The 15,732-nt window shown below is 31.7% G+C and overlaps 1 protein-coding gene across 1 annotated transcript; it reads left to right on the top strand.

Moving 5' to 3' along the window:
- Window positions 1-3,266: 3,266 nt before the first annotated feature.
- On the top strand, window positions 3,267-14,063 carry LOC118204943 (uncharacterized). Its single transcript, XM_035377232.2, has 2 exons — window positions 3,267-3,803; window positions 13,301-14,063. The coding sequence occupies exons 1-2, from the start codon at window positions 3,390-3,392 to the stop codon at window positions 13,838-13,840; spliced, it is 954 nt and encodes a 317-aa protein (XP_035233123.2). The 5' UTR covers window positions 3,267-3,389; the 3' UTR covers window positions 13,841-14,063.
- Window positions 14,064-15,732: the final 1,669 nt, after the last annotated feature.

Genomic DNA, 15,732 nt, shown 5'->3' with positions numbered 1-15,732 from the left:
GAAAATTTTTAAGTTTGTAAGTACGTCATCTCTTATAAATAGCATACAGAAATAGCATGTAGAAATATAATTTTTGTATGTTCATCTTTTCCTTGTAAAGTCTATGTCTGTTTGGAAACATAAACTTTTAAAAAGACTCTTGAAGAATTAACTTCTCGATTTGTGAAATAAAACAGAAATTCGAAGAAAGGTGTATAAGACCCTTTTATTCAAACATAAAATTAACAATGACCCAACTTCGGTCACAAGAAGCCACTGACTTCTGGCTGAACAGAATAACGTAACAAATACTAATTTCAAGGTGTAGCAGATTAGCCTAACTTCTCGCAGAATACTTTAACGCACAGGAAGAGCTCTGGTTTGTAGTAAACCGGCAAGACAAGCCCTATGGCTGGAACAGTCAACGCCGCTAACGCAAACGCAAGTCGCTAATAATCGCAGCACAACGTGACCTGGAATCGAGAGAAAGGCGCTAAAAATAACTTCCCAAACTCTTCCTTCTACATTACTCTGAATAAATTCTCGCTGTCTCATTTACATTCTGTCATGAAAAGCGTGAGTGACAAGAGAGTAGCAGGAAAGGATTTTTAACTTAAAACGAACTATTAGTTAAAAATAAATAGATAAACCTCACATTCTTATTTTTAAATCAATATTTTTTTATATCCGGCATATGAAGCTCACCCTTAAATTTCGATTTTATATATTGTATTGCGTGTTATACGCCGGAATATAGGGTAATTTCGATATCTCTGCTAATTTGAGACGAGCAGTAGCATATCAGTATGCAAGATAAAGTAATGGTAATGATGTCAGATTCTACCACCTCTTGATAAAGTTTAAGTCTGGTAGTGTCTGGTCATCACTACCAGACTTAAACTTTATCAAGAGGTGGTAGAATCACTTTATCAATATTGTTTTTAATGTAATTCATTTTTATGTTTAGTTTATTAATTATAACTTCTTATCTCAGACAAGGACAAGATAATCACGGCCATAAGTTTAAAGTAGAATCCTTTTTACCAATAGTCGACTGTCTAATTTACAACATACAAAAACTCAGTAAAAAATACGAGGAGGTATTTGAACTGTTTCGATTTTTTGAAAATATTTGTAATTTAGATGAGATCGATATTATGTAAAATAGCATGCGAGAAAATATCGAAATTTTATGATAAAGATGTTCACGGGGAGGAACTGAATTTGGAATGTGAACATTTTAAGTGATATCTAATCACTGATGGCGAAAACCTGAGTTTTTTCAGAATGTTCTCAAATATTGAAATAGTAATGAAAATATTGTTGTCGATGATGATTACTAACGCGAGTGGTCAGCGTTCATTTTCAAAACTCAGATTGGTCAAAAATGAATTGAGAAATCGTATGACTCAATTTCGTTTGAATAATTTAAATTAGATGAGTATCGAAAATGAAATATTATTGACAGTTGATTTTGAGCATATAAATTAATGATTTTGGGATTTAAAAATGCAGAAAACGGATTTTCTTATAAAACTGCATTTTATTATGGATTGCTTTTATTAAACCTTACATTCAGTCAAATAAAAAAAGGCACAGGTGGGGCCTACTTTTGCTTTTATGAGGAGAGAAACAGGAATTATAGAATGATTTGGGGTTTCTGAAGACCAAGTTCTAGGTCCAGGTCTTGAGAGTCTAGGCGGCGACCAAGTATTTGTATGATTAGTGCAAACTGAAGCCCTGAATTTAATTTTAGAATTATATACCTATCACTAGCCTGATCTAATCCGATATGAGATATCGCTAAAGAGGTGCATCAATGAGAAGGTCGTGATAATTATATTTCAAAGCAATAGAAGAAATATCAAGTAAACAATAAATAAACAAAACAAAATAAAATAAAAAATCTTTCAGATTTCAAATTACGTCCAAAGAAGCGTTTTTTTTTTTTTTTTAACGTTTTATGTGTTACCTTTATTTATTAAATATCATGTTCTTTCACTTAAACCATAAAATTCAGTTCAGTAGCAATGTCGCAAAATAATTTTAAAATGAGCATAGCTTTAGAATTTCCGATAAACAGTTCCTCGCCCACAAAAAATAAAAATGTTTTTTTTCCCGCCGTAGAGTGTTGCCATTGCTCGTTTTTAAATCGTTGAGTTTGTTACACAAAAATTCCTTAAGTTTTACAAAATATGAAATCGATAATAAATCAGATTTTAAATTTCAAATTTGGTCTTCCACATGCCCATATTCGTAGGAGGATTACGTCATTCAAAATTCGATGGCTCTATGTACCGTTGTTTTATTACAATGCGAGAAATATATAAACATTTATGCAGATTTTTCATTATTTAATTTCTTCAAATACAATCCAAGACTCCAACATGTGGTGGCAACAGTTTGAAAAGTGAAACGGACATTTATAGTGATTCAACGCAAAATCGCAAAACGAAAACAATAGACCTTCAGGGAAAAGCCCCTAAAACAGAAAGAAAGCCTTTGTTTCTTTGTTCTGTTTACGTACTTCTATAACTTAAAGAGGGTCGCAAGATAATGAGAAGCATAAGCTGAACAGCTAAAGAACCCTATTAAAAAAATGCACTTCAGTCAATTAACAGATAATTTTTTCTTGACAACCGTCAGTGATTCTTACAGGCCTATGCTAAAGTTTTAGAGAAAAATTTAAATCTTGGCCTATATTTATATATCACAAAAACCTACAATGTATTTAATATAAAATGAAAAAAATTAAAATGCAATGCATTAAAAGTATAGAGAATTACTATGAAGTACACTGGTCATTGTGTCTCTTAATGAAAATTCATTCAAAAATATAATAATTTCTATTGACCGTCGAGTCGAAACGAATTTCCGAGTTCTTTAAAAATCAAAAAGCATTGCAGCGTCTTGTTTGCAATTTTAAGCAGGTGCTGCCCAATCATATAAGGCCTATCTGTAGATAAATTTTACAATTTAGTAGCGAACCATTCTTCTAGTTTCTATATGAAGCCAAAATTTAGACTTCCTAATATAAGAACAGATGACATACTTTATAGCCGAATATTGTTTAAAGTAATGCATGCTTAGGATGAACATGGATTTTCACGCTGTCAAAAACACACGAACTCTATCAGCTCTCTAACATAAAAATGAGGTAGAAAAATTAGAAACTAAATAAATATTAATTCGAAAAAGTAGCTAATTAACAACTATTCTTATAGTTATTAAAATATTAATACTTTTCATTTCACGTGCATTTTATTACTGTTCGAGCATATCTGATTTTAAAATTCAATTTAATAAATAATGTGTTTTCTTTAGAAAAACTGAATGATTATAACAGTTTTAAATGTCTGTTTTCATTATTTAACAAATATTTACTGTGTTCTTTTAAAGCAAAATACCTTATGTCTTCTCGTCAGGACTTTAAAAATCAGACATCTAGTGTTTCGCCACTGAGATTTCCTCAAAAGCTATGGAAAATTGCAAATGAATGTCAAAGTGGAGCAGTAGCTTGGAGTCCGGATGGAAAATCGATTTTATTACGTTATTCATTATTCAAGGAGGAATTTATGAGTACAAAAAATGATTTTTTTAAAACTGATAACATATCAAGTTTTGTAAGGCAGCTTAACTTGTATGGATTTCGAAAAATTTATGATCATGCACAAAAGCAAGCTTATAAAGCGAACCCTGATTTGCATGAATTTGCAAATGATAATTTCCAACGTAGTCGACCAGACCTCTTGGATGGAGTCACAAGAAAATCTGGTGTTCTCAAAGATAGAAATGAATTTTCTCCAGAACATTTTAAAACTTCGGTAAGAACAATGCAAGAAATTGCAACTTTTAAACTTATTAAAACAGCTTCGCACCATTTTCATTCGACATCCATTTGAATAATTACTATAATACTTATAAATATATATCAAAAACCATTAAAAACAATATATCTCCAAGTTTGACCACACAGTTACAGCAATATAAAATATGCGTATATTTCGGGTTTTGATAAAAAAGAACTCTTAATTTAAGAATATAGTTTTCTGCAAACATGAAAATTTAAAATATCACTATACAGTAACAGAAACATATTCCTAAATTCTTACATGCGGGGGAAGAAATTTCTGGTGCTGTAATGTATCCAAAGTAATTCTTCAGTTTATAGTGATTGGTTTTCTTGATTTTAGAATGCAGAAATAACAGCTGTTTTAAATATTCATTACCTTAAATGCCATAATACGGCAAAATAATACCATGTAATGGGTAATAGGAATAGCGAATCTTTTTTATGGATTGTTAACACTTTATTAGTCTATTCGTCTTATATGTTAAACTATATCGGTCAGACGATTATTTCATTTAAGTCAAAGACTTAACAATTTTTATTTTATTTTATTTTATTTATTTTGAAAACGTTTATATCCTTTTCATTAAATTATATTTGTCAGACGATTATTTGGTTTAAGTACCATGATTTTCATTCCTTTCATAAAAATGCTAGATAGCAAACAATTAACAGGTGGGCTCCAATTGCGTGAATCAAAATTTCTTTCCCCCATTGCCTACAGGATTACAATTTAACTTTTCGAAGCCAACTGTAGCCAAGAGGAAAACAAAAATAAAGAAATAGAATTACATATCAACAATCAGAAGAACAAGTAAAGAATATCTAACAAGCAGGCTAATTACTTGAATAACAGTAATAAATGGGAGAGCTGACAAAGAAAATAAAAGGTATTGGTAAACATAAATATTAGCATTACAAACATTTTTCATTGATTACAATATTAGAGCAAAGAGTATTATAATAATATCATAAATTAAATAATTGTAAAGCATACTAATAATATTTTTTATAAATTGCATCCATAATAGTCAAGATGTATGAACTAGACTGGAAAATTTAATATAGTTCACTGGCGTGCAAAAGATTATTCCAAATCAAAGTGTGTTAAAGTGTGCTAGAAACAATTTTCGTTACTTAAAGTAATAATGTAAATGTTTGCAGAAATTAATAGTTAAATTTAAAAGAACTTAGTATCAAATCTATTATAACAACATTACTATGCGTTTGGAACACTGAAGTATAAATTGTAAATAAATTTAAATTATTATGCTAAGAAGTTTTTTTCTAAAATTTATCTAGAAGAAAAGAATTAGATAAACAGTATTGCAAATTAATATAATCAATCAGGCCTCTCAATAAATTAAAGCTTATTTTTTTAACCAAAAACTCAAAATTGGGATGCAAAAGTTTGTGTAATATACTTGGAAATATTTGAACATATAATTAATTAGAAACATACAGTTAAATTAATAACGAGCTAATTAACAATGGCATTAAGTTTAATTTCATTCAATCTAAAACAAGCAATCGATCAGAAGCTCCGCATAACTGAAGTTTTATTGCTATTTTACGTAGACGGTAGACTTGCGTACAAAATAAATATTTGCATTTGTGAAACAAGTGAATAATATACTGAAAGTCAACAGGAATTAAAATACAGTGGTTAAAAATATAACTACTTGTCAGAAGGTATGCAAAGTTACCATAGCTACAGAAATTGAATGATTATAGAAAACTCATACAGTTTAGCGCTACAGTGTGAAAAGAAAATTCTGGAATAAACATGTTAAGAAAATTAGATGGAGAAATAATCCTTCATTTATTGATATCCATATGAACCCTATGCTTTTGGAAAAGGTTACATATAATTTGAACCGAGGTATCAATCACCGAACCTGAGTTAATTTCTTTCCTTATTTTTTCTTATTAAAGGGATTTGTAAAAAGATACACTAAGGTGAACATTTTTTCAATAGTTTTAAAGAATAAATTAAAAAAATATTTTTGCTTAATGAACTGAAATTTTTATGATACATTTTTACACAGTAAACAAGTACAAAAAAAAGAAAGAGCTGGGGGATCTCTGGGATTAGAAACTCGGGTCGAACTACCAATGTTTAGTGACTTTTCCGCTTGATCATAAGACCTTTTAGAATTAGGCTGAACAATATATGAAAGAAAATAGAAGATACAGCACACGTAAGAGCAAAAGTGGGTTGAATTAGAGGTTTACATGTTTGGCGAATGTGTTAAACTTATCTGTATGCCATTATGAAATATTAGGAATGTAGCATAAAAGCATCAGCGAAGAAGGCAATGGCAATCTAAATCATTGTAATCTAAATGTATAACATTATCAACATCTGATATTAATTTTAATACTGCTGAAAAAATTATAAATGAATTCTATTATAAATTACACGAACTTGTTGCATTATAAATTACAACAGTTAGAAATATTATTAGCATGATTTAGCTACCATCTTTGTTAACAAATGATTTCAAATACTTAATTTTAAAATAATTCAGCCTGAAACTAGGTTAGAAAATAAGCTGCATACTGAAGATTAAGCTTTACCAAGGTGTTAGAATGTCTTCTCTTAACTAGAGTTATGATACAAGAATTTGTAAAAATTATCATTTAAATATAAATTGGCATAAATACAATACAAAATATATAAATTCTACATACATGAAAACTTCAATACAGTGCAACAATATGTGAAAAAGGAGTGGATAAAAAGGGAACTCAAAATCCAAAGATATGAATATAAGGGAGTTCGAATTTTTTTTTGTTAATTGTGAAAATTCTGCAGACGCTCATAATTATCAATTTTTTAATTAAATGTGTATTAGAAATTAAATGTGTGCCAAAGTACATCAGATAGAGTAACTGGAAAACAGAATAAATATTTAAACTTTTCTAGTATTAAAATATGGACTTTGTAAGAAAGTTAAATAACCTTAAAATAACTTCAATGACTAAAAATGAAAAGCTTGATACGGCAATATATTGCAATAATATTAGTGTGAATTTAGAACCACGTAAGAGATCCAATTTTTAAATTTAATAAAGAGAATTGTTTAAATTAAATTAGAACCGTTTACCTAAAATGGTAAATTTGAAAGTTAAAACCAATCTGCTATCTAAGAAGATTTGTTAATATTTATCTAGACAAGAAACTTATTTAAGGTGTGCTACAAACCCGATGTTGGATAGGTTGATTATGTATCCGTTTTGTGTATGTCATTAATCTATCAATTTTATTATTCAAAACTGATATATATATATCAGCGACTAAAATCTACAACTTGGAAAGTTCTTAATTCTTACAGAGAATAAAAAAAGATTTGGCTCATCATTCTTTAAAGCATCATAAAACTTTAAAATGAGTGTAAAAGAAATTTATTTTTACTTTAGCACACGCCAGGCTTTAAATTAATATTTGTTTTGGATGCTCAATTTTTTACAATATTGATAAACGAAAATAGAAGCTTCCAGTCTTAATAAAATGCCCCGTTAATGGCGATAAATGACTTTTTGCAGCAACCAATCTTCTTGGAAATTCAAGTTCTTAGAAAGAGGGGACAGGAAAAAGTGAAGCAGTCCGTCTATTAGATAAGAGGGGGGGGGGAGAGGATCTTCGATCAAATTTCGCGCAATTCATACCCTACCCAATTGTCAAAATAATATTCTTAAGAAATATTTCTATAAATACTTAAAAAATTAGATAATATTCCTCATTTAATTTTGACCGAGTATTTTCTTTTGCATAAAGAAATTAAATTTAGTCTTATAATTTATTTTCAAACGCAGTAATAATTTTAGCCGATATATTTACCCTACATTTTGTTTTAAATGCAAAACACCTTTTTTTCATATTCTATAACGATAAAAGTTATAAAATTAAAAGAATTTAAAAGTTGTCTGAATAATTTATATAAAAAAATTACAAATACTAGGGACAAAAATAATGTTTGGAGTAATGAGATTTTACATCATTTAAGATCAGATCAGAACACCAGAACGGTTTAAGAATAACATGGTAAACTGTTGGAACAAAAATGTAACTTAGTTGTTTGCCATAGTAATTTGTAAACAACCTAAAATTTAAATTATTCTCATAGCTTTTGCAATTCCCTTAATTTAAAATTTTCTTTTTCGTTTTTCTTTTGAACATCTATATTGTAGTAATTAAAGATAAGAAAGAATGTCCTAGTGTCTGATCTTAATGTAATTTTTACTTAATTGTTGTCTGTTAATCTTCTGTTTGTATCGTATTATTGTAGAGTTCTTTTGGAGCACAGAATTAAATTGAAATATGACTTAGCACTGACCTGTCCACACGAGTCACATTTACTGTCTTTAGCTGGGAAAATGACACTGTAGGTGTTTAAACGGCGAACTGGTCAGAGAGTAGTAGTTACTAAAACGTAAGTTCAAAGCAAAGGGTTCTCACATTAAATTTGTACATAAAATTTGGACATCATTGTAATAGCTCTTATGTTCTCTATCACATAAAATGCAATTAGGAAGAGGTCAACGTAATCAATGACCAGGTACTGACGATTTACCGTTCATCGCATTCTAGTTCGGCCGTTACGTGAAGAAAATAGGTTTTTCCGGAGCAGGAAACACGAAACATCACCCATCTCCTCGCTGGGATTTGAACCACGGATTTCTAGCTGGACATGTTACCATTTACACCTCGGTAGAACATAGGGGGGATGCAATAAGTTCTTATAATATGAGTGTAGTTTCGAAGTATATAAACTGGACTTTATTAAGGATGAATCACACAAAATTTTATTTTGTAATATTTGCAATCGTTCCCTCATTTTGCGTGCTGCAACTGTTCGAGCAGGGTATTTCAGGATTGCTTTAATTGTTGAAATCAAGAGATTTTTAGTTTAATACTTGATTTTAATCCAATGACAATATAGGTACTTACAATTAATAAATGTAAATTCATAACTTGTCTTTGATTTTAGTCCGATGGCAGTATATGCACTCATAAACGTTTCGTGGATTTTATCTCTTGTGTACAGAATTTGAAGAGAAGAATAAAAATTTAATGGTTGGATAAAAAAAAATCTCATCAAGAATCATCCTTATTTTATCCTTTAACAGAAAAAATGTAAATTTTTTTTTAGATTGGATCTAATACTTTCCCCTTCTGTTGCTATTACGCGCTTCCATTATAAGGTATTTCTCCCGTATATAAAGTATTTCTCCCACCTTCTTAGCGTGCCTTCGTAGTGTAGCGGTCTTCACGCTCGGCGCGTATTCGAGAGGTTCGCGGTTCGATTCCTGCCGAAGGCGTTGTTTATTTTTCATCTTTCCTGCTTCCAAAAAATACCAAAAAATACAACCTAACATCAGTTCTTCATTACTTTAGCCTTTTCGCTTAGGTTGTGTATGGAAACTTTTTATTTCGAAATATTTTTAGGGTATAAACTTAGATACATTTGTTTGAATTTTGAGAACTTTTCTTGTTATTTTACTAGGGAAACTAAAGATGATGCTCGAGGGAAGAAAACTTTTATTCGCTAGGAAATATATTTTAGTTTAGAAGTCTTTTGTTTAACTTTTTATCTTGTTTTCTCACTTTTAGATGACTTTCCATTTTTATGTCATATTTTTCCTAAAACGTTTGTTGATCTTTATTACTTTCTGATTGGTTAATGCTGGGAAGTTAAATTTTGAACTTTTTTCTTATTATTAACTTATCAGTTTATTTCTTTTCAAATGCTATACTTTTCTCTCTTGGCTGATGATCTTCCTTCATTGACGTACCGAATTCGGAACTTGAAATCAGAATTTCGAGAACTGAAACCTTTCTCTTAATAGGCTGCCATTTTGCGTAGCTCCGTACTCTTCATCTACCTCTGTTCCCTTTAAGACGCAACTTCGCTCGCTGACGTGTCGCATAGCCTCTGTTAGCCATTGTTCTAAAAATATAATCTGTATAAAACCGTGGGGTGCATGGCTCACCCACAATGACGATGTGCAATGAAAAAGAATATGTGTCCTAGTAAGTAGTTATCAAGGAATAAAATTATGTGTGGAACTTACGGCTAAGTTTGTCTTCAAGCGTCATCTTTCTAACTACGCAGTAAAGCCTTTCCAAGTTATTACAACACAAAGAACCATCAGCACTCCGTTGCAGCTTTCTCTGTCATCCCATTACAATAAGTATATAAGAGAAAAAAGATGTTAAATAAAAATTATAATTTAAATTATAAATAGCCCCTTAATGTTTAATTTGATATTTGATCAGTATGCAGTAGTTATGGCCCAAACGCATCATTTAAGGGAAGCTCAAAAGTGGCAAATAATTGGTAGAATCGAGGGAGGTCATCCAAGATTTGAATATCCCTCAAAGTGCCATATCCAAGTTTGAAATCGCTTTTTAAGCATTGCAGGATTAGTTGATAGAGACCAAAGCGACCAATTGGTCAAAGGCGACCAAGAGCAACAACTGCATCCGAAGACTGTTTTCTGTCGTTTCCAGCTCGAAGAAATCGCAAAGCGACTGCCCGGGATTTGGTTCTAGACCTTCAGGTTGCCACAGGAACTCAAATTAACCGTTCTACTGCTGCATGAAGGCTTAACGAGGTTGGAATGTACGCGAGAAAACTATGGTTTGATGTCCCACTCACTCCCAGCTTCCAGAAGGGCCCTAAAAATTGCTCCCATCGTTCTGTTCAATGCAGCCAAGAAGACTGGACCCGATTATTGTTTACTAACGAGTCTAGATATAGTCTTAACATTGATTCTAGATATGTTTTGATCTGGAGAGAGAAAGGAACAAGCAACTTGCCTCCCCTTGCCTGTGAAAAAAACTTGCCTCCCGTTTCCGCGACCCCGCTTTAATGATTTAGGAAGATCATGATAAATGACCGCACCGAGCAGCATATCTTTCAAAGAAGGTTCTATAACCGATCGGAGATATGTGGACGAAGTACTGAAACCCCAAGTTAAACTGTTTAGGAGTGCTGTTGACCCAGAGTTTTTGCTACTAGATCACAATGCTTGGCCTCATAGAGCATATGAGCATATGTGGTGCCAGAATACTTGCAAACAGAAGATATCCCTGGAATGGACTGGCCACCTTACTCACCCGATTGAGCATGTGCGGAATGTCTTAGGTAGGGCGCCCAAACTCCTCTTCGTTCCCTCCAGGAGCTGAAAAGCACACTTTTAGATGAGTGGTATGCAGTTCCACAAGACTTGATCAACACTTTGGTAAAGTCTATGAAACAAGATGTGAGGTACGCATATCTGTTCGAGTTAGCCATACCCCATATATTAAAGAAAAATTATTTTCACAAGAGTTGACTTAATTTTTCTATCGTTTTCCAAGTCCCATAAATTTGGTTTTAATTTGAATATTCCGCGAATATCAACTGCTAAACATTGTAATTTATATTAACTAATGTTTTGTATAAATTTCTACTAATAATTTTTCGTTAAGTATCAGTTACGTTTTATTTCTGTTGTTAGCCTTTAATTTTGATGATCAGTGTATATTGAAATTGCAGGCAAGTCAGAAGTATTCTAAAGCTTTATTTTAAGTCAGAAGTATTCTGAAGCTTTATCTTAAGTCAGAAGTATTCTGAAGTTTTATTTCTAATTGTAGATACCAGTTTTTAAAGGATTCATGCCATAAAAACAGCAATTCAACTCTTGGGGCAGAGAAGAAAAAGAGGGGTGGGGGTATAGCTGTTACATCTATACAATTCTGTAATCTAACAGATTTTTTCGAAACGAAAAAGAAATGTTTTAACAGTGAAATATGAAAAGCACCCCTTTCAAATAACTGATAAGCTTTATGTCACTCTGAAACTACTCTTAAGTATGCAGTGACAGTAAATTGCAAACTGACTCTATGAAAGCAAATAGTAGTCATTTAAAAAAAAAAAAAAAACTTTCTTTTTAATAATCTTTTACATATGCACTGCATATTTATAATTCCAGGAGTTTTCTGCGATGATTCTTTGCTTCAGATGTATTCAGAAGTGCGAATGACTTATTTTCATCGCTTGATCAACAAGTTCAGAATTTTTAAAACTGCTTTGATGAACAAGAATTACTAACGTGTCTTAATCGCAACATTGTACAAGCTTCCTAAGTCATCTTCTGTCCTATATTGGACTGGTTAAACAAAATTTGCCTCGATGGACTTTTTAAAAATGTTCAGACTATTGCATCTAGTATAATTATATTTGATCTAGATCTTTAACTACTATCAGGCAACCAATTCTTTCAATACTTCACCAAAAGGAACTTAATTAAAAGGAAAGGGAATTAAATCGAATCAAATTATGCCACGAAATGAGTAATAAATAAGGACATTTAGGCATATCATATCAAATTGCCATGGTCATAGATCCCAAAAGGGATGTTTAAAAACCGCATACCTCAAAAACTGAAACTGAATAATTGGGAGAATAAAAAATTCAAAATATACTGTTATACTTTAAGCCAATGATATAGTGAATTTTAATAAGTCTAATGAACCATGTTTTCATTTAACGATAACATGAGATTAATAAGAAATTTCCTTTTTTACTTAAACACTTTCACGACAGATACTTTCCTAGTGAATTCCATATTTACAATTTCCAGGTTTGGTTTATTTAATTATGGCAAAGCCTCGAGGGCTATCTGCCTAAGGGGAGGTACGCCTTCGTGGAGGACTTTCTAAGGGAAACTGGCTCCTATACATGTTACACATGGGGAAAAACACGAAAACACCCATGCAGAGCCCGTTCGCAGGATTCGAACCTCGGACCGAACTACCAGTGTTCAGCGACTTTACCGCTCGACCACTGGTGGGCCTACAATTTCCAGAGTTACTTGTGATGAACTTTTATTTCTCTTCGCAGTCTTCAGAGGCATGAATGACCCATGTCATTGTTTGATCAATAAGTTCAAGAACTTTTAATAAATTTCATCGTTTTTCAGAACAGAAAAAGAACAAAAGAACCAAATGTGCACAGTAATGTCCAACTACTATAGCATATTTTGAAAAAGAATAGTGTGTAGAAATTGTTAAAGGTGATTTTTCTTTTTTTTTTTTCTTACAAAATAGATCTTGAATGCAGAAATTTCTTACGCAGATGAAAAACAATTTATTTATCAGAATGTACGCTAAAATTGCTGGATCATACAAATTAAATATTTCAATCATTAAAAAAAATTATTTTTGCTTTTTGGGGAAACACAGGGGGACCACATAAGAAATTTCAACAGTTAAAATAGCAACGTATTAAAAATGATAGAAAACGGTACAAATTTGCTTTCACATTGGAGAGCAAATTTTCAAACGATGACTGAAATTAGAAAATTTTTTTTTTGATTTTTTAAAAATCTCCCTTATAATATTACCTTAGTCATTATAGCTAAAATGTTTTACACATTCAATTTAGTTGCACAAATTTCTAATATAACTTTTGTTTTCAGGAGTTGAATGGCATCTATTGTAGCAATAAGTGGGAAGCATCAAATGATAAGGAAAATGTAAGCACTCCTAATAAAGAAGATACATTAAATGAAGAATTAAAATCGGCTGTTTTAGCTGATATTATCCAGAATAGTGCACATAATACTGATGCACAGTCCTTTGCAAACAACCAGCCTATCACAGCAACAAAATCCACAGCTAATGTACCAACAGAACCCATTAAGAAGAAAAGAGGCAGGAAACCAGGTAGTAAACGCAGTACCAATAAACTTCAATTAATCACCAGTTTTAGAAAATGTGAAAAACCTTGTCCAAGCTTCAAGTACGCAGAGAAATATCCACACCTTATATATTTCAATGATGAAGATCAGTCAGTCTTTTTACGTAACACTAGTCCTGATGTAATGTTGTCTAGTACACTGCCATTTGAAGAATCCCCTGAATATCAGGAACTGAAGGATACATATCATAGACTATATGCCCCAAAATTACGTATGCAATATGCTTCATTGCCATCTAAATATAGTCAAATTTTCTAGACTTAATAGAAACTTAGCATATGATAGAATACTTTTACGTTTTTGATGAAAACATTCAGGATTTACGTTTACATATACTGACTTTGTAAAAGTTTTATTTATAATGAATGTATTCAATATTTTTTGCATTATGGAAAGGATTTTATGTGAGTGTTTCAAAATTTGTATTTAAATGCAGTTTCATATAATTAATAAAATGTTTCAATATTACAAAGTGCTATTAAATTCAATTTTAAAAGTAACCTTGTTTTCTTCAAAATAAAGTGGATGTTAATCTATGCATTAGTGTTCGAAATAAAGAAAAATTTTACATTGGTCAATTAGCTCCAGTACTAATGAACAGCTTTAAAAGAAACTTTCTATAGAAACAGGTTGATGTGACACAAAAAAAAAAAAAAAAAATAAAATAAAATACAGCAACACATATGATCATGCATAAATGCCTTATTCTCTCTGGATGTCTTTTGATGGTTGCAATTCACTATATACAGTACTATTGCTGAACTTGGTAATAAACTGGTTATTTACAATAATGTTCTTGGTTATAAAAGTGTGTTGGGTGCAACTTGCTACTAATCATTCAAGGTTTTGTTTTCTAAGGCAGTTCAATGGCCAAACAGTTAAGACTGCTGAATATTGGTAATTCTTCTTGGTTGGGTTTGATCCTAGCTTCCCTCAAAAAGTCCTCCGTGAAGGCATCCCTCCTCTTAGACAGATAACCTGAGTGGTTTTGCCATATCAAAATTGTTTCCCATGTTTTTGGCATACCTCTGGTTTCTCCGCATGCACATATGGTTCTTGGATAAAAGTAAAATCGTATTTGTTTTCCATTATAAATTGTATAAATGAAGACGTTATATTGACACACTATCTGATTTTGGGTTGGAGGGATCCATTCAGAGGGATTTTGCTATTACATGGTGGAGAGAGGTATAGGTGGAAGCAAGGCTGGCACTTGTGCATTTCTGTAGGTATATTAGGTATTGCCAGTTGCAAGCTTCCACCCCTATTTTGAGAACATCCCCATGGGGCAATATACGGGTATCCCAGCCGTGTTTACACAATGCCAACCTCCAGAAAGGACTTTCAGCTCACAGTGTATTTTTAGAGCATCTTTGCTACACAGACACTATATGTTTACAAACATCCATGTCTTCTCTGGGATTCGAAACAGTCCATTGGAACAGCAGAATTATTAATCACTGTATATGCTGGGCAGTTACATGTCACAGACAATGAAGAAAATGCGAAGACAGTTGGAGAATCAGAAGCATTATTTAATGAATGAAGAAAGAGCAATCCAGATTTGCTCAAAATAATATGCATAGGCCCACCTAAGGTGTCGATGCATGTCTGGCATGAGCGCATATGCGCGTCGGTCAACACGATATCATTGACCAACACGTGTATACACACACATATATATATATCAAAGTAGAAAGTAGTACACGAACAAGAGAGACCTATGAGGTCAAGAATTTTGTGCTTTGGGCTGCAAATTTTTAAAATATTTGCAAAGAATAAGAAAGTTCTAAAAAGCTATTGCTTGAAAGTACGATAAAATTGCTTAAAAGTTGATAATTTTATTAATGAAGTCTCAATTGTCTTTCAGTCTGAATTGCTTTCGTTTGATGTAACGCGCTAATGGTGTTAGCTGGATTCGAGTTTTATCCCACTTTTCCCTTGATAAGTCTGTCTTAAACCTTGAGTTGAGCTAATTTACCATTTATTGCAATTCTTTGTATGTATATTTTTTTGTCTTTGAAATGTTTTTGATTGTTTGCATGCATCATTTAAAATTCATTAGTTTTCTTATCCCTTTTTGTTTTTGAAGTTTATACCATTTTCTAATTTTTACATTAAGTTTTTATGCAATAACTTTTATTTTTTAG

The sequence above is a fragment of the Stegodyphus dumicola genome, chromosome 9 (genome assembly GCF_044657685.1).
Source record: "Stegodyphus dumicola isolate Sdum_Otavi_A_Nest chromosome 9, ASM4465768v1".
Classification (NCBI taxonomy): domain Eukaryota; kingdom Metazoa; phylum Arthropoda; class Arachnida; order Araneae; family Eresidae; genus Stegodyphus; species Stegodyphus dumicola.
The sequence above is the reverse complement of the archived record's forward strand: the minus strand, read 5'-3'. Positions and strand labels throughout refer to the sequence as shown.

Excerpts from the sequence above, each read along its gene's own strand:
- LOC118204943 (XM_035377232.2), top strand. The coding sequence starts at position 3,390 with ATGTCTTCTCGTCAGGACTTTAAAAATCAGACATCTAGTGTTTCGCCA. Across the intron at positions 3,804-13,300 it reads CAGAACATTTTAAAACTTCG|GAGTTGAATGGCATCTATTG; the intron begins GTAAGAACAATG and ends TTTTGTTTTCAG.